The sequence below is a fragment of the Schistocerca cancellata genome, chromosome 12 (genome assembly GCF_023864275.1).
Source record: "Schistocerca cancellata isolate TAMUIC-IGC-003103 chromosome 12, iqSchCanc2.1, whole genome shotgun sequence".
Lineage (NCBI taxonomy): Eukaryota > Metazoa > Arthropoda > Insecta > Orthoptera > Acrididae > Schistocerca > Schistocerca cancellata.
Window position 1 is genome coordinate 102,967,743 of NC_064637.1, and position 22,955 is coordinate 102,990,697.

The following is a 22,955-nucleotide window of genomic DNA, read 5'->3' on the forward strand; positions in this document are numbered from 1 at the left end:
TTTGTATACGTAAATGTTTGGCAACTCTTACACATACTTTAACTCGGTTTTATAACTAAAATAGCAATTTTCATTACATGTAACAATACCTTCTGAGCGACGGCCCAGCAACACGTTCTCTTTCCGCAAGGTACAGATTAACAGTTCTCTTTTTTTTAATAAATCAAATGTCTTTTTTTTAGAGTCCATACTCAAATATTCTTAACTACTATCGTTGCGAGGATTGCGCGCTAAAGAGTTTCTTGATGTCCAGCTGCGCTTCACTTCACTTCAAGTACTTTTTGAATCAAATTTACATTTACGGTATTTTCATACATTACTCAGCTTCTCAGAATAAAATCAGGCACAAATTAGTTAAAAAAAAAAAAGCAGTGAGGCTCACATAACATTACAACGTGCACCTACGTCAGACCAGTCTTCAGACTGAAAACCACAACAACATGATTTTATTGAAACAGTACAACAGTTTTGCACCTGCCAGTGAAGGTGTTCATGATGTAACACTGTACGGGGTTATTACAAATGATTGAAGCGATTTCACAGCTCTACAATAACTTTATTATTTGAGATATTTTCACAATGCTTTGCACACACATACAAAACCTCAAAAAGTTTTTTTAGGCATTCACAAATGTTCGATATGTGCCCCTTTAGTGATTCGGCAGACATCAAACCGATAATCAAGTTCCTCCCACACTCGGCGCAGCATGTCCCCATCAATGAGTTCGAAAGCATCATTGATACGAGCTCGCAGTTCTGGCACGTTTCTTGGTAGAGGAGGTTTAAACACTGAATCTTTCACATAACCCCACAAAAACAAACCGCATGGGATTAAGTCGGGAGAGCGTGGAGGCCATGACATGAATTGCTGATCATGATCTCCACCACGACCGATCCATCGGTTTTCCAGTCTCCTGTTTAAGAAATGCCGAACATCGTGATGGAAGTGCGGTGGAGCACCATCCTGTTGAAAGATGAAGTCGGCGCTGTCGGTCTCCAGTTGTGGCATGAGCCAATTTTCCAGCATGTCCAGATACACGTGTCCTGTAACGTTTTTTTCGCAGAAGAAAAAGGGGCCGTAAACTTTAAACCGTGAGATTGCACAAAACACGTTAACTTTTGGTGAATTGCGAATTTGCTGCACGAATGCGTGAGGATTCTCTACCGCCCAGATTCGTACATTGTGTCTGTTCACTTCACCATTAAGAAAAAATGTTGCTTCATCACTGAAAACAAGTTTCGCACTGAACGCATCCTCTTCCATGAGCTGTTCCAACCGCGCCGAAAATTCAAAGTGTTTGACTTTGTCATCGGGTGTCAGGGCTTGTAGCAACTGCAAACGGTAAGGCTTCTGCTTTAGCCTTTTCCGTAAGATTTTCCAAACCGTCGGCTGTGGTACGTTTAGCTCCCTGCTTGCTTTATTCGTCGACTTCCGCGGGCTACGCGTGAAACTTGCCCGCACGCGTTCAACCGTTTCTTCGCTCACTGCAGGCCGACCCGTTCATTTCCCCTTACAGAGGCATTCAGAAGCTTTAACCTGCGCATTCCATCGCCGAATGGAGCTAGCAGTTGGTGGATCTTTGTCGAACTTCGTCCTGAAGTGTCGTTGCACTGTTATGACTGACTGATGTGAGTGTATTTCAAGCACGACATACGCTTTCTCGGCTCCTGTCGCCATTTTGTCTCACTTCGCTCTCGAGCGGTGTGGCGGCAGAAACCTGAAGTGCGGCTTCAGCCGAACAAAACTTTATGAGTTTTTCTACGTATCTGTAGTGTGTCGTGACCATATGTCAATGAATGGAGCTACAGTGAATTTATGAAATCGCTTCAATCATTTGTAATAGCCCTGTACATTCCGGTCTATGTGCGCGTGACAAAACTTGGCAAATCATTTTGTGACCCTGCTGCGTGTGTGTTGCAGACGTACATCGGGAACGTGCTGGTGTCGGTGAACCCGTACAAGAAGCTGGCGCTCTACTCTCCCGACGTGGCCAGGGCGTACCTCTGCCACGGACCCCACCAGCTGCCGCCGCACGTGTAAGTCTCTCACCCAACTCCTCCGCCTAGCTGTTTACATTTCCTCACTCTCACACTGACACTTGTAGGGAAAGGTCGACTAGCGTCGGACATATACGCTTTCTTTGTTATTTTTGTTATGCACTAGCTGTTTCTAGCCACACGTTTCTATGACTCCATCTGGTCAAATGGAAAAGCAAGAAAAGAGAAAGCGTGCATTTCTTATATGTACCGGGTGATCAAAAAGTCAGTATAAATTTGAAAACTGAATAAACCACGGAATAATGTAGACAGAGACGTAAAAATTGACACGCATGCTTGGAATGACATGGGGTTTTATTAGAACCAAAAAAAAGTTCACAAAATGTCCGACAGATGGCGCTGGACAGCAAAACGTCAGTGACTGCTACCGTGACGGGTGAGAGGTACGCCGATATGTTACAGAATCGCATCATCCCCAGCCTGGCTGATAAACACCTGCTGGAACGTACGATGTTTATGCAGGATGGCGCTCCACCCCATTTTGCTAGACGGGTGAAAGATCTCTTGCGCGCGTCGTTTGGTGATGATCGTGTGCTCAGCCGCCACTTTCGTCATGCTTGGCCTCCCAGGTCCCCAGACCTCAGTCCGTGCGATTATTGGCTTTGGGGTTACCTGAAGTCGCAAGTGTATCGTGATCGACCGACATCTCTAGGGATGCTGAAAGACAACATCCGACGGCAATGCCTCACCGTAACTCCGGACATGCTTTACAGTGCTGTTCATAACATTCCTCGACTACAGCTGTTGTTGAGGAATGATGCTGGACATATTGAGCATTTCCTGTAAAGAACATCATCTTTGCTTTGTCTTACTTTGTTTTGCTAATTATTGCTATTCTGATCAGATGAAGCGCCATCTGTCAGACATTTTTTGAACTTTTGTATTTTTTTGGTTTTAATAAAACCCCATGTCATTCCAAGCATGTGTGTCAATTTGTACCTCTCTATCTACATTATTCCGTGATTTATTCGGTTTTCAAATTTATACTGACTTTTTGATCACCGGTACATCCTGATGTCCTCCTCCCTCCTCTCTATGTCTATCTCCTCGTCCTTCCCCACTCTCCCTGTCAATCTTCTCCCCAACCTCTCTATCCATATCCTTCTACCCACTCTCTCTCTCTCTGCCTCTCCATCTTTCTGTCGACCTTATGCTTTCTTTTTCTGTCCATTCCTGCCTTCTGCCTGACCTTGAGTCTTGTTTACTGTTATTTCAAATTCAGATTCTGTAGCAGTATCTGACGGCCGGAATGGCCGAACGGTTCTAGGCGCTACAGCCTGGAACTGCACGAGCGCTACGGTCGCGGGTTCGAATCCTGCCTCGGCATGGATGTGTGTGATATCCGTAGGTTAGTTAGGTTTAAGTAGTTCTAAGTTCTAGGGGACTGATGACATCAGAAGTCATGTCCCATAGTGCTCAGGGCCATTTGAACCATTTCTAGCTGTATCTAATCGTAAGCCGATAAGCCTTAAATACAACTTTCCTGTGTGCTAACAATATTTCCCTATTATAGAGGGTGTTTCAGAAGTGGTGGTCAATATTAAGGGATATGACAGGAATGATCATTCGAAACAAAAAAAGTCAAGTAAAGATGAGCTGTAAAACGCATACCTTAAGAGCTGTGAGCAATTCTTGATCTGCGATACTGTGGAACAAATCTCGTCACTGCACGCTCTTTGCTTTCTACGTTTTTGGGCAGAGGTAGCATGGACCAACACAAGAAAAAAAAGTACTCTAAAATGCTTACCTTAAAAGTTATGAGCACTTGTTCATTAGAAGAGTTGAGTTTCCACGGAACGAAGATGAACAAGTGCTCATAGCCCTTGTTGTTGTGGTCTTCAGTCCTGAGACTGGTTTGATGCAGCTCTCCATGCTACTCGATCCTGTGCAAGCTTCTTCATCTCCCAGTACCTACTGTAACATACATCCTTCTGAATCTGCTTAGTGTATTGATCTCTTGGTCTCCCTCTACGATTTTTACCCTCCACGCTGCCCTCCAATACGAAATTGGTGATCACTTGATGCCTCAGAACATGCCCTACCCACCGATCCCTTCTTCTAGTCACGTTGTTCCGCAAACTCCTCTTCTTCCCAATCCTATTCAATACCTCCTCATTAGTTATGTGATCTACACATCTAATCTTCAGCATTCTTCTGTAACACCACATTTCGAAAGCTTCCATTCTCTTCTTGTCCAAACTATTTATCGTCCATGTTTCACTTCCATACATAGCTACACTCCATACAAATACTTTCAGACGTCTTCCTGACACTTAAATCCGTAGTCGATGTTAACAAATTTCTCTTCTTCATAAACGCTTTCCTTGCCATTGCCAGTCTACATTTTATATCCTCTCTACTTCGTCCATCATCGGTTATTTTGCTGCCCAAATAGCAAAACTCCTTACTGCTTTAAGTGTATCATTTCCTAATCTAATTCCCTCGGCATCGCACGACTACATTCCATTATCCTCGTTTTGCTTTGGTTAATGTTCACCTTATATCCTCCTTTCAAGACACTGTACATTCAGTTCAACTGCTCTTCCAGGTCCTTTGCTGTCTCTGGCAGAATTGCAACGTCATCGGCGAACCTCAAAGTTTTTCTTTCTTCTCCCTGGATTTTAATACCTACTTCAAATTTTTCTTTTGTTTCCTTTACTGCTTGCTCAATATACAGATTGAATAACATCGGGGAGAGGCTACAACCCTGCCTTATTCTCTTCCCAACCACTGCTTCTCTTTCATGCCCCTCGACTCTTACAACTGCCATCTGGTTTCTGTACAAATTGTAAATAGCCTTTCGCTCCCTGTATTTTACCCCTGCCACCTTTAGAATTTGAAAGAGAGTATTCCAGTCAACATTGTCAAAAGCTTTCTCTAAGTCTACAAATGCTAGAAAGGTAGGTTTGCCTTTCCTTAATCTTTCTTCTAAGATAAGTCGTAAGGTCAGTATTGCTTCACGTGTTCCATTATTTCTACGGAATCCAAACTGATCTTCCCCGAGGTCGGCTTCTACCATTTTTCCCATTCGTCTGTAAATAATTCGTGTTAGTATTTTGCAGCTGTGACTTATTAAACTGATAGTTCGGTAATTTTCACGTCTGTCAACACCCGCTTTCTTTGGGATTGGAATTATTATATTCTTCTTGAAGTCTGATCTACTTTCTTCTGCAAGAAGGAAGTCAGTACCAAGACTAAGCTATCTGTGCACCGTTCAATCTTTCGACCAACTTTGTTGTATGGGAGCGAAAGCTGGGTGGATTCAGGCTACCTTATCAACAAGGTTGAGGTTACGGATATGAAAGTAGCTAGGATGATTGAAGGAACTAGTAGATGGGAACAATGGCAGGAGGGTGTCCACAATGAAGAAATCAAAGAAAACTGGGAATGAACTCTATAGATGTAGCATTCAGGGCGAACAGGCTTAGATGGTGGGGTCACGCATGGGAGAAGCAAGGTAACCCAAGAGACTCATGGATTCAGCAGTAGAGGGTAGGAGTCGGGGCAGACCGAAGAGAAGGTACCTGGATTCGGTTAAGAATGATTTTGAAGTAATAGGTTTAACATCAGAAGAGGCACCAAAGTTAGCACTGAATAGGGGATCATGGAGGAAGTGTATAAGGGGGGCTATGCTCCAGACTGAACGCTGAAAGGCATAATCAGTCTTAAATGATGATGATGATGATGATGATGATGATTTTTGAAGTCTGAGGGTATTTCGCCTGTCTCGTACATCTTGCTCACCAGATGGTAGAGTTTTCTCAGGACTGGCTCTCCCAAGGCTGTCAGTAGTTCTAATGGAATGTTGTCTACTCCTAAGAGAGACCTGTCTCTAGAGTATCCTGTCTTAATGCCGATGTACGTAAGTTTACACGATTCCCATAATCGTTTCCATGTAGCTCTTGATGGAGAGACACGGGATAGGGATGGAACCTATGTCTATGGAGAATGCGTAGGACACTTGTCTGACTCATGCACATCCACGTGCGATTGCGCGGGAGCTAACGTGCTTATCAACTGCAACAGCAGCAAGAATATTAGTGTCTCTCTCTTCTGTTGTCACTTGTTCCCTTCTGTTACGTAGTCTACGTGTTACACTACCACTTTCACATAACTGGTTGAAGAGATTGATAAATAATTGCCTAGATAGTTGATATCTGTTGGGAAATCCTGCCTCATACACCGTACAAGAATGAACTGCGTTCTTCTTACACTCTTCTGACACCATGAGTATTTTGGCTTTCTTTGCATTGGTAAATTCCATCGTCCTCTCACGACCTATTGCTTGTGTTGTGTCTAGACAAGACAGTCTAGACACAAGGCGAGGAAGCCGAAAGGGCACGCGCTTAATTCACGCAGGCTTGCTTAGGTCTGAAACAGGATACGTAATGAATGCTATAAAGAAAAGTAGGTAACTGCTGGAATACTTAACTTTAATCCATCATTTGTATACAGCATTCTGGATGATACAAGTGAGACTCTCTCTAGAAATGGTTAATGGCGCCTTGCTAGGTCGTAGCCATGGACTTAGCTGAAGGCTATTCTAACTGTCTCTCGGCAAATGAGAGAAAGGCTTCGTCAGTGTAGTCGCTAGCAAAGTCGTCCGTACAACTGGGCGAGTCCTAGTACGTCTCTCAAGACCTGCCGTGTGGTGGCGCTCGGTCTGCAATTACTGACAGTGGCGACACGCGGGTCCGACATGTACTAATGGACCGCGGCCGATTTAAAGCTACCACCCAGCAAGTGTGGTGTCTGGCGGTGACACCACAGCTTGCATTGTCACACACTGACTGACTAGCTAGTCGCAATACACTCAAGGAACACAGGAGCACACTGTAAGCAAACGTAACAACATCGTACCCAGCAACTACGCACTTTGAGTGTCACAAACAAATGTCTGTGTGGAAACGTTTCAAAATACAGTATTTTATAAAGGACTCGCACTAGAATCCTGCAACAAACACCACTGTCATTCTGATTTCCCCTACTTTAATTTGTCAATGTCAATACGCTCTGTTCCATTCAAAAAGTATATGTTCGCACAAAAAAATTCAGTTGTAAGTATTGTTACGCTCTATTTATTGGCTAACAATACGAGCCGCTGACTACCAATCCATTCTATGAAAACCGAGCGTCAACAGCATTTTCCACCTCCGTAATATTTGCGGTGCAAGTTTTAGGATTCATCCTATACCTTTTATATATTACATGTGTATTAGATATATTAAAATATATAGCCTATGTCCAGCGCTTCAGTCCGGAACCGCGCTGCTGCTACGGTCGCAGGTTCGAATCCTGCCTCGTGCTTGGATGTGTGTGATGTCCTTAGGTTAGTTAGGTTTAAGTAGTTCTAAGTTCTAGGGGACTGATGACCTCAGATGTTAAGGCCCATAGTGCTCAGAGCATTTGAACCGTTAGAACATAACGCTGTGTCAAAGTTTCGAAGCGAACGCTGAAGCACTACAGGAGATTTAAGATATTGAACAAACGAACATTTACATTTTTGTATATATTTCGCCTATAATCATTATGTATATATTTATATATTGTACGTGGCGCTCCAGTAGGTACATAAAAGCACGCGCGTATTCGTCTGCAAAGTTATGTCAAAACTTCAAAGGAACTGGTCAAGAACTTCGGAAGAACTTCTGAACAAACGAACATAAGGTTTTTACCAAGAACGTATCCAATTTATATACAGGGTGGTCCATTGATAGTAACGGGCCAAATATCTCACGAAATAAGCATCAAACGAAAAAACTACAAAGAACGAAACTCGCCTAGCTTGAAGGGGGAAACCAGATGGCGCTATGGCTGGCCCGCTAGATGGCGCTGCCACAGGTCAAACGGATAACAACTGCGTTTTTTTTTTATAGGAACCCCCACTTTTTACATATTTGTATAGTACGCAAAGAAACATGAATGTTTCAGTTGGACCACTTTCTTCGCTTTGTGACAGATGGCGCTGTAATAGTCACAAACGTGTAAGTACGTGGTGTCACGTAACATTCTGTCAGTGCGGACGGTACTTGCTTCGCGATACATTATCCGTGTTAAAATGGACCGTTTACCAGGCGATCATTGTAGGCAAATCCACCCCTTCCTTCCGCCTCCTTGATTTCTATCTCACCATCTATGGCCGTCCTATCGCCCTCACTCCCACCCTTAAGTACCTAGGCGTCACCCTCGACCGTCGCCTCTCCTGGATTCCCCATCTCCGGACAGTCCAAGCCAAGGCACGCTGCCGACTCCGTCTCCTCAAACTCCTTTCTGGCCGAACGTGGGGTCTGGACCCCTCCACCATACTCCACACCTATAAATCCCTCATCCGCCCTATCCTTTGTTACGCCCATCCGGCCTCGATCTCCGCCCCCCCCCCCCCCCTACCTTTTATAAATCCCTTCAAATTCTTGAACGCCATGCTCTCCGCCTCGCCTATCGCATCCGTCTCCCTTCCCCCACGCGGATCCTGTATGATCTCATCCCCTTCCCCCACCTCCTCCTCTTCCTTGAAAGGATACGGATCCTGTACACCTCCCGCAAACTCGATCCCCCTCATCCGCTTGTCTCGCCCATCGTCTCCCACTCCCGCCCGCTGCCGCGCCTGTATTCCCACATCCCACCCGGTCTCCATCTCTCCACCCCCCTTACCCTCCCCCAAGGTGGCTTCCGCCAGCTCCCCCTCCCTGATGATGTCCTCCTCCCCTCCATCTACCCCTCCTATCAACTTTGATCCTCCCCCCCCGCTTCCTGTGTCCTTTCCTTTAGGCACCCTCCCTCCCTTCTCTTTCCTTTTCCCCCGTCCCCTCCCTCCACCCCTCTTCCCCCGGGCTTCCCATCCCCCTTCCTCCCTTCGTCCTATCTCCCCCGCCCATGGCATCTGCTCTACCCTCTCCCACCCCCCCTCCTCCTCTCTTGGCAGGTTCCTGGACTCATACACAATTAGTGAACATTCGCGCGCCGGAGATCACCGCCTCGTATTCTGTGTGTGCCGTCGTTTTGTGCTTAAGTGGTTCAGTGTTTTCGCTTTGTGCACCTCCGTTCACGTGTGACAATTTTTGTCTGTGTCTGTGTCGAAATGTCTGCACAATTTTATCTTGGACTCTACACCCGTGAACGGCACCTTGTATTTTGAAAAGTGTTTGTCTCCGTTTATGTGTCCACCATGTTTTTTTTTTTGTCTAAATGTCTTCATTTGTATATTTGTGTTTCTCTGCGGCCAAAGAGCGGCGTCGTATGCTGCTGCAGGCCTGCCTGTAATACAGGTTTCAAAATAACAATAAAGAAAAAAAAAAAGAAAAAAGGACCGTTTACCAATTGCGGAAAAGGTCGATATCGTGTTGATGTATGCCTATTATGACCAAAATGCCCAACGGGCGTGTGCTATGTATCCTGCTCGGTATCTAAGACGACATCATCCAAGTGTCCGCACCGTTCGCCGGACAGTTACATTATTTAAGGAAACAGGAAGTGTTCAGCCACATATGAAACGTCAACCACGACCTGCAACAAATGATGATGCCCAAGTAGGTGTTTTAGCTGCTGTCGCGGTTAATACGCACATCAGTAGTAGACAAATGGCGCGAAAATCGGGAATCTCAACATCGATTGCACCCGTACCATATTTCTATGCACCAGGAATTGAATGGCGACGACTTTGAACGTCGTGTACAGTTTTGCCACTGGGCACAAGAGAAATTACGGGACGATGACAGATTTTTTGCAGGCGTTCTATTTAGCGACGAAGCGTCATTCACCAACAGCGGTAACGTGAACCGGCACAATATGCACTACTGGGCAACGGAAAATCCACGATGGCTGCGACAAGTGGAACATCAGCGACCTTGGCCGGTTAATGTATGGTGCGTCATTATGGGAGGCCCCCATTTTATCGATGGCAATCTAAATAGTGCAATGTATGCTGATTTCCTACGTAATGTTCTACCGATGTTACTACAAGATTTTTTCACTGCATGACAGAATGGTGCTGTACTTCCAACACGATGGATGTCCGGCACATACGAGTAGATCGCGTGCGGTTGAAGCGGTATCGAATAGCATATTTCATGAACGGTGGATTGGTCGTCGAAGCACCATACCGTAGCTCGCACGTTCACCGGATCTGACGTCCCCGGATATCTTTCTGTGGGGAATGTCGAAGGATATTTGCTACCGTGGTCCACCGACAACGTATTGTCAATGCATATGCGAACATTACAGAAGGCGAACTGATCGCTGTTGAGAGGAATGTTGTTACACGTATTGTCAAATGAATTGGGTTCAAATGGCTCTGAGCACTATGGGACTCAACATCTTAGGTCATAAGTCCCCTAGAACTTAGAACTACTTAAACCTAACTAACCTAAGGACATCACACACACCCAAGCCCGAGGCAGGATTCGAACCTGCGACCGTAGCAGTCCCGCGGTTCCGGACTGCAGCGCCAGAACCGCTAGACCACCGCGGCCGGCAATGAATTGGGGTTTACGGACATCGTTTTTAGCATTTATTGCATTAATGTGGTATTTACAAGTAATCACGCTGTAACAGCATGCGTTCTGAGAAATGATAAGTTCGCAAAGGTACATGTATCACATTGGAACAACCGAAACATTGTTGAAACGTACTTACGTTCTGTATTTAATTTTAAAAACCTACCCCCCCCCCCCCCCCCATGAACCATGGACCTTGCTGTTGGTGGGGAGGCTTGCGTGCCTCGACGATACAGACAGCCGTACCGTAGGTCCAGCCACAACGGAGGGGTATCTATTGAAAGGCCAGACAAACGTGTGGTTCCTGAAGAGGGGCAGTAGCCTTTTCAGTAGTTGCAGAGGCAGCAGTCTGGATGATTGACTGATCTGGCCTTGTAACACTAACCAAAACAGCCTTGCTGTTGTGGTACTGCGAACGGCTGAAAGCAAGGGGAAACTACAGCCGTAATTTTTCCCGAGGGCATGCAGCTTTACTGCATGGTTAAATGATGATGGCGTCTTCTTGGGTAAAATACTCCGGAGGTAAAATAGTCCCCCATTCGGATCGCCGGGCGGGGACTACTCAAGAGGACGTCGTTATCAGGAGAAAGAAAACTGGCATTCTACGGATCGGAGCGTGGAATGTCAGATCCCTTAATCGGGCAGGTAGGTTAGAAAATTTAAAAAGGGAAATGGATAGGTTAAAGTTAGATATAGTGGGAATTAGTGAAGTTCGGTGGCAGGAGGGACAAGACTTCTGGTCAGGTGAATACAGGGTTACAAATACAAAATCAAATAGGGGTAATGCAGGAGTAGGTTTAATAATGAATAAAAAAAAATAGGAGTGCGGGTAAGCTACTACAAACAGCATAGTGAACGTATTATAGTGGCCAAAATAGACACGAAGCCCATGCCTACTACAGTAGTACAAGTTTATATGCCAACTAGCTCTGCAGCTGACGAAGAAATTGAAGAAATGTATGATGAGATAAAAGAAATTATTCAGGTAGTGAAGGGAGACGAAAATTTAATAGCCATGGGTGACTGGAACTCGATAGTAGGAAAACGAACAGAAGGAAACGTACTAGGTGAATATGGACTGGGGCTAAGAAATGAAAGACGATGCCGTCTGCCAGAATTTTGCGCAGAGCATAACTTAATCATAGCTAACACTTGGTTCAAGAATCATAAAAGAAGGTTGTATACATGGAAGAATCCTGGAGATACTAAAAGGTATCAGATAGATTATATAATGGTAAGACAGAGATTTAGGAACCAGGTTTTAAATTGTAGGACATTTCTAGGGGCAGATGTGGACTCTGACCACAATCTGTTGGTTATGAACTGTAGATTAAAACTGAAGAAACTGCAGAAAGGTGGGAATTTAAGGAGATGGGACCTGGATAAACTGACTAAACCAGAGGTTGTACAGAGTTTCATGGACAGCATAAGGGAACAGTTGACAGGAATGGGGGAAAGAAATACAGTAGCAGACGAATGGGTAGCTCTGAGGGATGAAGTAGTGAAGGCAGCAGAGGATCAAGTAGGTAAAAAGACGAGGGCTAGTAGAAATCCTTGGGTAACAGAAGAAATATTGAATTTAATTGATGAAAGGAGAAAATATAAAAATGCAGTAAATGAAGCAGGCAAAAAGGAATACAAACGTCTCAAAAAGGAGATCGACAGGAAATGCAAAATGGCTAAGCAGGGATGGCTAGAGGACAAATGTAAGGATGTAGAGGCTTATCTCACTAGGGGTAAGACAGATACAGCCTACAGGAAAATTAAAGAGACCTTTGGAGAAAACAGAGCCACTTGTATGAATATCAAGACCTCAGATGGAAACCCAGTTCTAAGCAAAGAGGGGAAAGCAGAAAGGTGGAAGGAGTATATAGAGGGTCTATACAAGGGCGATGTACTTGAGGACAATATTCTGGAAATAGAAGAGGATGTAGATGAAGATGAAATGGGAGATACGATACTGCGTGAAGAGTTTGACAGAGCACTGAAAGACCTGAGTCGAAACTGAAGTGTTGGCGGAAGAGCCAAGACTGTGTTGCTAGAGGAGGCCGAAATGCACGCGTTTAATTACACGCTGACTGGCGTGAGGTCTGGAACAGTTAAGGGAATTAATAGTAGCAAATAAAGTACGTAGTTGATATAATACTTAACTTTAATCCACAATTGGTGTACATCGCTCTTGACGGTACATGTTATAATCTCAATATCAAATGCTATGGCGCCTTGTTAGGTCGTAGCAAATGACGTAGCTGAAGGCTATGCTAACTGTCGTCTCGGCAAATGAGAGCGTAGTTGTCAGTGACCCATCTCTTGCTAAGTCGGCTGTACAACTGGACCGAGTGCTAATACGCCTCTCTAGACCTGCCGTGTGGCGGCGCTCGGTCTGCCATCACTGACAGTGGCGACACGCGGGTCCGTCGTATACTAGCGGACCGCGGCCGATTTAAAGGCTACCACCTAGCAAGTGTGGTGTCTGGCGGTGACACCACAGAAACAAGGCCCGGGAGTAGACTGAATTCCATTAGAACTACTGACGGCCTTGGGAGAACCAGTCCTGACAAAACTCTACCATCTGGTGAGCAAGATGTACGTGGCAAGGGAAATACCCTCAGACTTCAAGAAGAATATAATAATTACAATCACAAAGCAAGCAGGTGTTGACAGGTGTGAAAATTACCGAACTATCAGTTTAATAAGTCACAGCTGCAAAATACTAACACGAATTATTTACAGACGAATGGAAAAACTGGTAGAAGCCGACCTCGGGGAAGATCAGTTTGGATTCCGTAGAAATATTGGAACACGTGAAGCAATACTGACCTTACGACTTAGATTAAGGAAAGGCAAACCTACCTTTCTAGCATTTGTAGGCTTAGAGAAAGCTTTCGACAATGTTGCCTGGAATACCCTCTTTCAAATTCTAAAGGTGGCAGGGGTAAAATACAGGGAGCAAAAGGCTATTTATAATTTGTACAGAAACCAGATGGCAGTTATAAGAGTCGAGAGACATGAAAGGGAAGCAATTGTTGGGAAGGGAGTGAGACAGGGTTATAGCCTCTCCCCGATGTTATTCAATCTGTATATTGAGCAAGCAGTAAAGGAAACAAAAGAAAAATTTGAAGTAGGTATTAAAATCCAGGGAGAAGAAAGAAAAACTTTGAGGTTCGCCGATGACATTATAATTCTGTCAGAGACAGCATAGGACTTGGAAGAGCAGTTGAACGGAATGGACAGTGTCTTGAAAGGAGGAGATAAGATGAACATCAGCAAAAGCAAAACGAGGATAATGGAATGTAGTCGAATTAAGTCGGGCGATGCTGAGGGAATTAGATTAGGAAATGAGACGCTTAAAGTAGTAAAGGAGTTTTGTTATTTGGGGAACAAAATAACTGATGATGGTAGAAGTAGAGGGGATATAAAATGTAGACTGGCAATGGCAAGGAAAGCGTTTCTGAAGAAGAGAAATTTGTTAACATCGAGTATAGATTTAAGTGTCAGGAAGTCGTTTCAGAAAGTATTTGTATGGAGTGTAGCCATGTATGGAAGTGAGACATGGACATTAAATAGTTTGGACAAGAAGAGAATAGAAGCTTTCGAAATGTGGTGCTACAGAAGAATGTTGAAGATTAGATGGGTTGGTCACGTAACTAATGTGTAGGTATTGAATAGGATTGGGGAGAAGAGAAGTTTGTGGCACAACTTGACAAGAAGAAGGGCCGGTTGGTAGGTCATGTTCTGAGGCATCAAGGGATCACAAATTTAGCATTGGAGGGCTGCGTGGAGGGTAAAAATCGTAGAGGGATACCAAGAGATGAAGACACTAAGCAGATTCAGATGGATGTAGGTTGTAGTAAGTACTGGGAGATGAAGACGCTTGCACAGGATAGAGTAGCATGGAGATCTGCATCAAACCAGTCTCAGGACTGAGGACCACAACAACAACATGTTTGTGACTATTACAGCGCCATCTATCACAAAGCGAAAAAAGTAGTCCTACTAAAACATTTATATATGTTTCTGTACTACACGAATATGTGATAAAAAATGGAGGTTCCTGTTTAAAAAAAAACGCAGTTGATATACGTTTGAGCTATGGCAGCGCCATCTAGCGGGCCACCCATAGCGCCATCTGGTTTCCCCCTTCAAGCTAGACAAGTTTTTTACTTTGTAGTTTTTTTCGTTTGACGCTTATTTCGTGAGATATTTGGCCTGGTCACGATCAGTGGACCACCCTGTATACTAGGAGGTATCCTGTGTCTTTTGTCATCTCAGTGTAGGAATACACACCGTGCGCCGTGTCGTGGCAGGTGATTAGCACGCACCGCTGGCAGTAACTGGCCGCGGTGGAGGGAAGAGACTGAAACTGCTCCACCCTCCCCCATCTGGCAGCCTCCAGAGTTGGCTGTATAATTCCTCCCCGTCGTCGCCGCCGCCTCCGCGGAACAAAAGGCAGTCAGCCAGCGATGCAGATTCCCGGCTCCCGCCGGCGGATTAATATCGGGACATTGGCGCTCATTTAGCACTGGCGAGATTAAAAACTCGTCCCGCCTGCTGATCACCAGACAACAGCCGGCGACAAGTGGCGGTCCCCCGCCCCCGCACGCGTTAAGCGGCGTGGCGCCGGTCCCAATCCACTGCGGCAGCCCACGTGTGAAAATGGTGGATCCGTTAATGGCTGCCATATCTAACGTTTAGATTAGATTACATTATATTAGTACTTGTTCCATACATCACATAGACACTTCGCAATGATGGAACGTGTCAGGTTAATAAAAGCTGTCTATACAAGATATTACAATACACAAAAATTACATGACACTTAATATTTTTAATTTTTAATTTTTTTGTGGGTGTTGGGGAAATTACCCACTTACTTCACTACTGGCCATTACAATTGCTACACCAAGAAGAAATGCAGATGATAAGCGGGTATTCATTGGACAAATATATTATACTAGAACTGACATGTGATTACATTTTCACGCAATTTGGGTGCATAGATCCTCAGAAATCAGTACCCAGGACAACCACCTCTGGCCGTAATAACGACCTTGATAGCCTGGGTATTGAGTCAAAAAGAGCTTGGATGGCGTGTACAGCTACAGCTGTCCATGCAGCTTCAACACGATACCACAGTTCATCAAGAGTAGTGACTGGCGTATTGTGACGAGCCAGTTGCTCGGCCACCATTGACCAGACGTTTTCAGTTGGTGAGAGGTCTGGAGAACGTGCTGGTCAGAGCAGCAGTCGAACATTTTCTGTATCCAGAAAGGCCCGTACAGGACCTGCAACACGCGGTCGTGCATTATCCTGTTGAAATGTGGGGTTTCGCAGGGATCGAATAAAGGCTAGAGCCACGGGTCGTAACACATCTGAAATGTAACGTCCACTGTTCAAAGAGCCGTCAATGACAACAAGAGGTGACCGAGACGTGTAACCAATTGCACCCCATACCAACACGCCGGGTGATACGCCAGTATGGCAATGACGAATACACGCTTCCAACGTGCGCACACCGCGATGTCGCCAAACACAGATACGACCATCATGATGCTGTAAACAGAACCTGGATTCATCCGAATAAATGACGTTTTGCTATTTGTGAACCCAAGTTCGTCGTTGAGTACACCATTGCAGACGCTCCAGTCTGTGATGCAGCGTCAAGGGTAACCGCAGCTATGGTCTCCGAGCTGATAGTCCACGCTGCTGCAAACGTCGTCGAACTGTTTGTGCAGATGGTTTTTGTCTTGCAAACGTCCCCATCTGTTGACTCAGGGATCGAGACGTGGCTGCACGATCCGTTACAGCCATGCGGATAAGATGCCTGTCATCTCGACTGCTAGTGATACGAGGCCGTTGCGTCAACGTTGTGTGAATACTCTGAAAAGCTAATCATTTGCGTATCACAGCATCTTCTACCTGTCGGTTAAATTTCGCGTCTGTACCACGTCATCTTCGTGGTGTAGCAATTTTTATGGCTAGTTGTGTATATCACGCAAAAAACAATATTTATTTTTTCAGTTGTTATCCGATTTTAATCTCTACATGTACATTTACATCTACATATATACTCCGCAATCCACCATACGGTGCGTGGCGGAGGGTACCTCGTACCACAACTAGCATCTTCTCTCCCTGTTCCACCCACAAACAGATCGAGGGAAAAATGAGTGCCTATATGCCTCTGTACGAGCCCTAGTCTCTCTTATCTTATCTTTGTGGCCTTTCCGCGGAATATAAGTTGGCGGAAGTAAAATTGTACTGCAGTCAGCGTTAAATGCTGGTTCTCTAAATTTCCTCAGTAGCGATTCACGAAGAGAACGCCTTCTTTCCTCTAGAGACTCCCACCCGAGTTCCTGACGCATTTCCGTAACACTCGCGTGATGATCAAACCTACCACTAACAAATCTAGCAGCCCGCCTCTGAATTGCTTCTATGTTCTCCCTCAATCCGACCTGATAGGGATCCCAAACGCTCGAGCAGTACTCAAGAATAGGTCGTATTAGTGTTTTATAACGGTGTCCTTTACAGATGAACCACATCTTCTCAAAATTCTACCAATGAACCGAAGACGACTATCCGCCTTCCCCACAACTGCCATGACATGCTTGTCCCACTTCATATCGCTCTGCAATGTTATGCCCAAATATTTAATCGACGTGACTGTGTCAAGCGCTACATTACTAATGGAGTATTCAAACATCACAGGATTCTTTTTCCTATTCATCTGCATTAATTTACATTTATCTATATTTATAGTTAGCTGCTATTCTTTACACCAATCACAAATGCTCTCCAAGTCATCTTGTATCTTCCTACAGTCACTCAACGACGACACCTTCCCGTATACCACAGAATCATCAGCAAACAGCCGCACATTGCTATCCACCCTATCCAAAAGATCATTTATGTAGATATAAAACAACAGCGGACCTACCACACTTCCCTGGGGCACTCCAGATGATACCCTCACCTCCGATGAACACTCACCATCGCGGACAACGTACTGGGTTTTATTACTTAAGAAGTCTTTAAGCCACTCACATACTTGAAATTAAAACATTGTCGAAAGCCTTGGAATCCCTGATACCGATATCTTGCCGGTATAACAGGCAAAAATTGACGAGATCCTCGATTCCCAGATTGGATCAACTGTCTGTATACATAATTAAGTTCGTACGGAACTCTCAGTGATGGGACGCCTACTCGCGCCTAGCCAATTTTTTTTCTGTCTCGCCATCGTTTGACTGCCTCTGATATGAGGTACTATTACTAAATTACACTAGATCCATTTCAACAGTGACGAAACTTAAGGCCTAGAGCCGTTACATTGGGCTTCCCTACCAAGCTACGGAGCTTGTGTACTGTTACAATAAGCTGCCGTGGAAGTTACTGCGATAAACCGGGAAATGCAAAAACATGTCTTAGAACTTTCCTTTTGACGTTAATCAATGGACTTTAATTACGAAATTATCCTCGATTACCAGAATGAAATATTCACTCAGCAGCGGAGTGTGCGCTGATATGAAACTTCCTTTCAGATTAAAATCGTGTGGCGTGCCGACACTCGAACTCGGGACCTTTGCCTTTCGTGGGCAAGTGCTCTATCGCCTGATCTATCCAAGCACGGCTCACGACTCCTCCTCACAGTTTTACTTCCGCGAGTACCTCCTCTCCTACTTTCAAAATTTTACAGGAGTTCTCCTGAGAAACATTGGGGATAAGCACTTCTGGAAGAAAGGATACTGCAGAGATATGGCTTAGCCACAGCCTGGAGGATGTTTCCAGAATGAAATTTTTACTGTGCAGCGGAGTGTGCGCTGATATGAAACTTCCTGGCAGATTAAAACTGTGTGGCGGACCGAGACTCGAACTCGGGACCTTTGCCTTTCGCGGCCATGTGCAAGTGCTCTTGCACGTGCCCGCGAAAGACAGATATACCGAGTTCGAGTCTCGGGCCAGCACACAGTTTTTATCATCGATTACATTCCGCTAACAAATGCCAAAACGCGAAAACGCAAAGGAAAATTTCAGGTAGCGAAGTGACAAATCTGTTGCTGTCTGGTTAGAATGCGAATCTTCGGAAGTACCGTTATATTGTGTCTATCAGCTTTTTCGGCATTATTCGAAAGAGAGAAAGTATAGCCCCAATGGCCGTGAGTTACCAGCCTGTAGGATATTGGTAGCCTGAGAACTTTACAGATGAAATTTTTCTGCACTGTTCGCTATGCAACAATCATAGCATGTCACGGCATCTTGAAAGTCACGAGTAAAGAAAATGAGGGTGCTATGTTTCTTACTTCTGGAAAGCATTTGCCTCTCGAGCACCCCACAGCTAGCTGAGGAAAGAACCGTCCATAGCTATAAGTGATTCGATTGAAGATTTTTACCTACTGTGGGTGCAGAACGTTATCTTGGATGGAGAGTCGTAGGCAGATATCATGGCATTCTGCTGGTCCCATCATTACTCTCGAAGGCCGTATTACAACCAACGATTATGTGAACACTTTAGGTGATCAGGTGCGCCCCATGATTCAAATGTTGTTCCGCAACAACGATGCCATATTTCAGGACGATAAGGCACCCATTTACTCAGCCAGGACAGTACAATCGTGGTATGAGGAGCATGCAACTGAACTGCAGGCGTTTTTCCTGGCCTGCAGAGTTCCCAGACTTGAACATTATCGAACCCTCGTGGGCGATATTGGAGTGTACACGCCGGAAATTTCCGCCTCCCTCGTCACTACATGAGTTAGAAGAGGTTCTGATCGAAGATTGGCACAACATTCCACTGGAGACTATACGATGCCAGTATTCCGGGAAGAATCGTAGCTGTATTTCGGACATATACTTATTAATAAAGATTCTCAAGTAAGTACAGGTGTTCACATTGTTTTACCTATCCCTGTTGTGACTGACGACTCGCAATTTTTCACAACACAACTTTTATTGATGTAAGTTCACAAGGTTGATGACTGAACATACAAATGAAAGGTAACAATAACGGAAAATAAAGTCTCCTAATTGAGGCAAACAAAAGTTCACTTCTTATTTTCCACAAAGGTTCGTGGTAACACTCTCACACACTAGGAACAGTCCAATTCGGAGACGAAGACATAATCTTCGACGGTTGCAGTACACATCCGGCGTGAACTGAACTTCAGGCCAGGTTTTAGCCCCCAAATAGCTGTCTCCAGCCAATCAGATTTCGGCATAGTGATACTTCCTGCAGGCCGTGGCTCGAGTTCCCCGTGCAGGAAGTAGTGCTCGGAATGTCTGTTTCCATTATCTTGTGTGTAAATAGCCCGTGTTTCCCATGGTGCTTTTGGGTACGCCTTTGGGCATAGACAACCTCGTCCTTTGTGGTGTAATGTGGGTTGCCGGCACTCAGGGGATACCTTGGTTCCGGTATAACACCTGTTATTCCCACTGACCTAGAATCATGAAACACGATTTCACACTACCACCAAAGGAAACCGACAGTTGTTAATTTGTAATTATATCACTCCAGGAATGCCCCAGGGAGTTGTACTGGGACCCTTGCTGATTTTGTTGCATATTCATGACCTGGCAGAAAAGTAGTAACCTTAGTATTAGTAGTATAATAATAATATAATACTATATTATATTATATTATATTATGTAATAATTAGTATGGTAATAATAGTGATCTCAGACTCCTTGCAGATGATGCAGTTATCTACGGGGAAGTACCATCCGAAAAAAAAGTGCGCAATTATTCAGTCGGCCCTAAAGAAGATTTCAAAATGATACAATGATGGGCAACTTGCTTTAAATGTTCAGAAATGCAAAATTGTATATTTCACAAAACGAAAAAAAGCATCATTTTCTACGATTAAAATATCAGTGTAACTACAGATGGAATCAGTCGAGTTATACACGTACCTGGATGTAATGATTTGCAAGTCCGGAACCACGGTGCTGCTACGGTCGCAGGTTCGAATATTGTCTCGGGCATGGATATGTGTGATGTCCTTAGCTTAGTTAGGTTTAATTAGTTCTAAGACTGGGGGCTGATGACCTCAGATGTTAAGTCCCATAGTGCTTAGAGCCATTTGAAATTTGAACCATTTGAATGATTTGTCGGTGTATGAAATGAAATGATGACATACGCCCAGTATTGGGTAAAGCAGATGGTAGACTTCGATTCATTGATAGAGTACAACGAATCTACAAAGGCGATTGCTTGTAAAACGCTCCTACGACACATTCTAGAATACTGCTCAAGTGTGTGGGGCCCATACGAAGTAGGACTAACAGGGGATATTGTTAAGTAGGGCACCGCGAATGGTGACAGGTTTGTTTGACCCGTGGAAGACTGCCACAGAGATGCTTGAGAAATGAAATGGCGAACACTTTAACATCGATGGATTCCGAGAAAGTCTACTAACAAAGTTTTAAGAACTGGCTGACGATTCTAGGAATATAGAGGGTGAGGCAAAAGTCTGGATACACCTCTATGAAAGTTTAACTTTGTGAGGAATCTTAATGGCGTCTGGTATGGGGTGTCTGCAGGCTGGGGTGCAGATCATAGGAGCTATGGCGACAGTGGCGGTCCTCTTGAAATCCGCCTTTTTGGGTTTGGGTTATGTGTTTCAAATCGGAAGGGGTCATGTGGCTTCTTGGATTTGGGTTATATCGCAGGGGGTCATGTGGCATTTCATTCTGAATTGCCTCTATCTAGGGAATACACTTGTGAAATCTGTTTTAAGGTATCTTTATCTGCGTAGTAGTTAAAGTTTAGGATATTTGTCAAGAGTCGGCATACCGGCATACTTTCATTATGACGACCATTGCGCTACACAAACGATCAGAAATCTTTTTTTTTTTTCCAGTCCTCCTGCACACGTTGTAGGATCTGTTGGATCAACAGAGGCACGCGCCTTCTCAACACGCCGACAAAGATAGGCTATATTGTTGATTTTTATCCCGTAAACAATTGAATATTATGCAGTACCTCGAAGAAAACGATTTATTGACACATAGTGAGCAAGGATTCAGAAAATATATTTCTTGTGAAACACAACTAGCTCTTTATACTCATGAAGTAATAAGTGCTATCGACAGGGGATGTCAAATTGATTCCATATTTTTAGAGTTTCAAAAGGCTTTCGACACCGTTCCTCACAAGCGTCTTCTAACCAAACTGCGTGCCTACGGAGTATCGCCTCAGTTGTGTGACTGGATTCGTGATTTCCTATCAGAAAGGTCACAGTTCGTAGTAGTAGACGGAAAGTCATTGAGTGAAACAGAAGTAATATCCGGCGTTCCCTAAGGAAGTGTTATAGACCCTCTATTGTTCCTGATGTATAGTGACGACATAGGAGACAATCTCAGTAGCCGTCGTCGATTGTTTGCAGATGATGCTGTCATTTACCGTCTTGTAAAGTCATCAGATGATCAGAACGTCTTGCAAAATGATTTAGATAAGATGTCTGTATGGTGCGAAAAGTGGCAATTGACCCTGAATAAAGAAAAGTGTGAAGTTATTCACATGAGTACTAACAGAAATCAGCTAAATATCGATTACGCGATAAGTCACACAAATCTGAGGGCTGTAAATTCAACTAAATACTTAGGGATTACAATTACAAATAACATAAATTGGAACGATCACATAGATAATATTGTTCGTAGAGCAAACCAAAGACTGCGATTCATTGGCAGAAAGAAGGTGCAACAGGTCTCTAAAGAGACTGCTTACACCACGCTTGTCCGCCATATTCTGGAGTATTGCTGTGCGGTGTGGGATCCGCATCAGGTGGCACTGACGGATGACATCGAAAAAGTACAAAGAAGGGCAGCTAGTTTTGTATTATCACGAAATAGGGGAGATAGTGTCACAGGCATGACACGTGAATTGGAGTGGCAATCATTAAAACAAAGACGTTTTTCGTTGCGACGGGATCTTCGCATGAAATTTCAATCACCAGTTTTCTCCTCCGATTGCAAAAACATTCTGTTGCCACCCATCTACATAGGGAGAAATGATCATCACGATAAAATAAGAGAAACCAGGTCTCGCACAGAAAAATTTAATTGCTTATATTTCCCGCGTGTCGTTCGAGAGTGGAACGGTAGAGAGACAGCTTGAAGGTGGTTCATTGAACCCTCTGCCAAGCACTTTATTGTGAATAGCAGAGTAATTGCGTAGATGTAGATGATTTTAAATGTCTCCAAGGATAAAAAGAGGTACAACATCAGGGGATAACGGGCCATTCGATAGGACCCCTCGTATCCATCCAGTGACCTCCAAACTGTTCATACTGCGGAGTCAACAGCGTTGGTAGCACATAATCAAGGACCATGCTAATATGTTGTTGTTGTGGTCTTCAGTCCTGAGACTGATTTGATGCAGCTCTCCATGCTACTCTATCCTGTGCA

General features: G+C 44.4%; 1 protein-coding gene across 1 annotated transcript in view; it reads left to right on the forward strand.

The window, feature by feature from the left end:
* LOC126109867 (unconventional myosin-Ib) overlaps positions 1-22,955 on the forward strand; it is a 458,138-nt gene that overhangs the window by 109,086 nt on the left and 326,097 nt on the right. Inside the window, exon 2 of the mRNA XM_049914933.1 lies at positions 1,922-2,037. Coding sequence (XP_049770890.1) covers positions 1,922-2,037 — 116 coding nt within the window. The remainder of the gene's footprint in view (positions 1-1,921; positions 2,038-22,955) is intronic.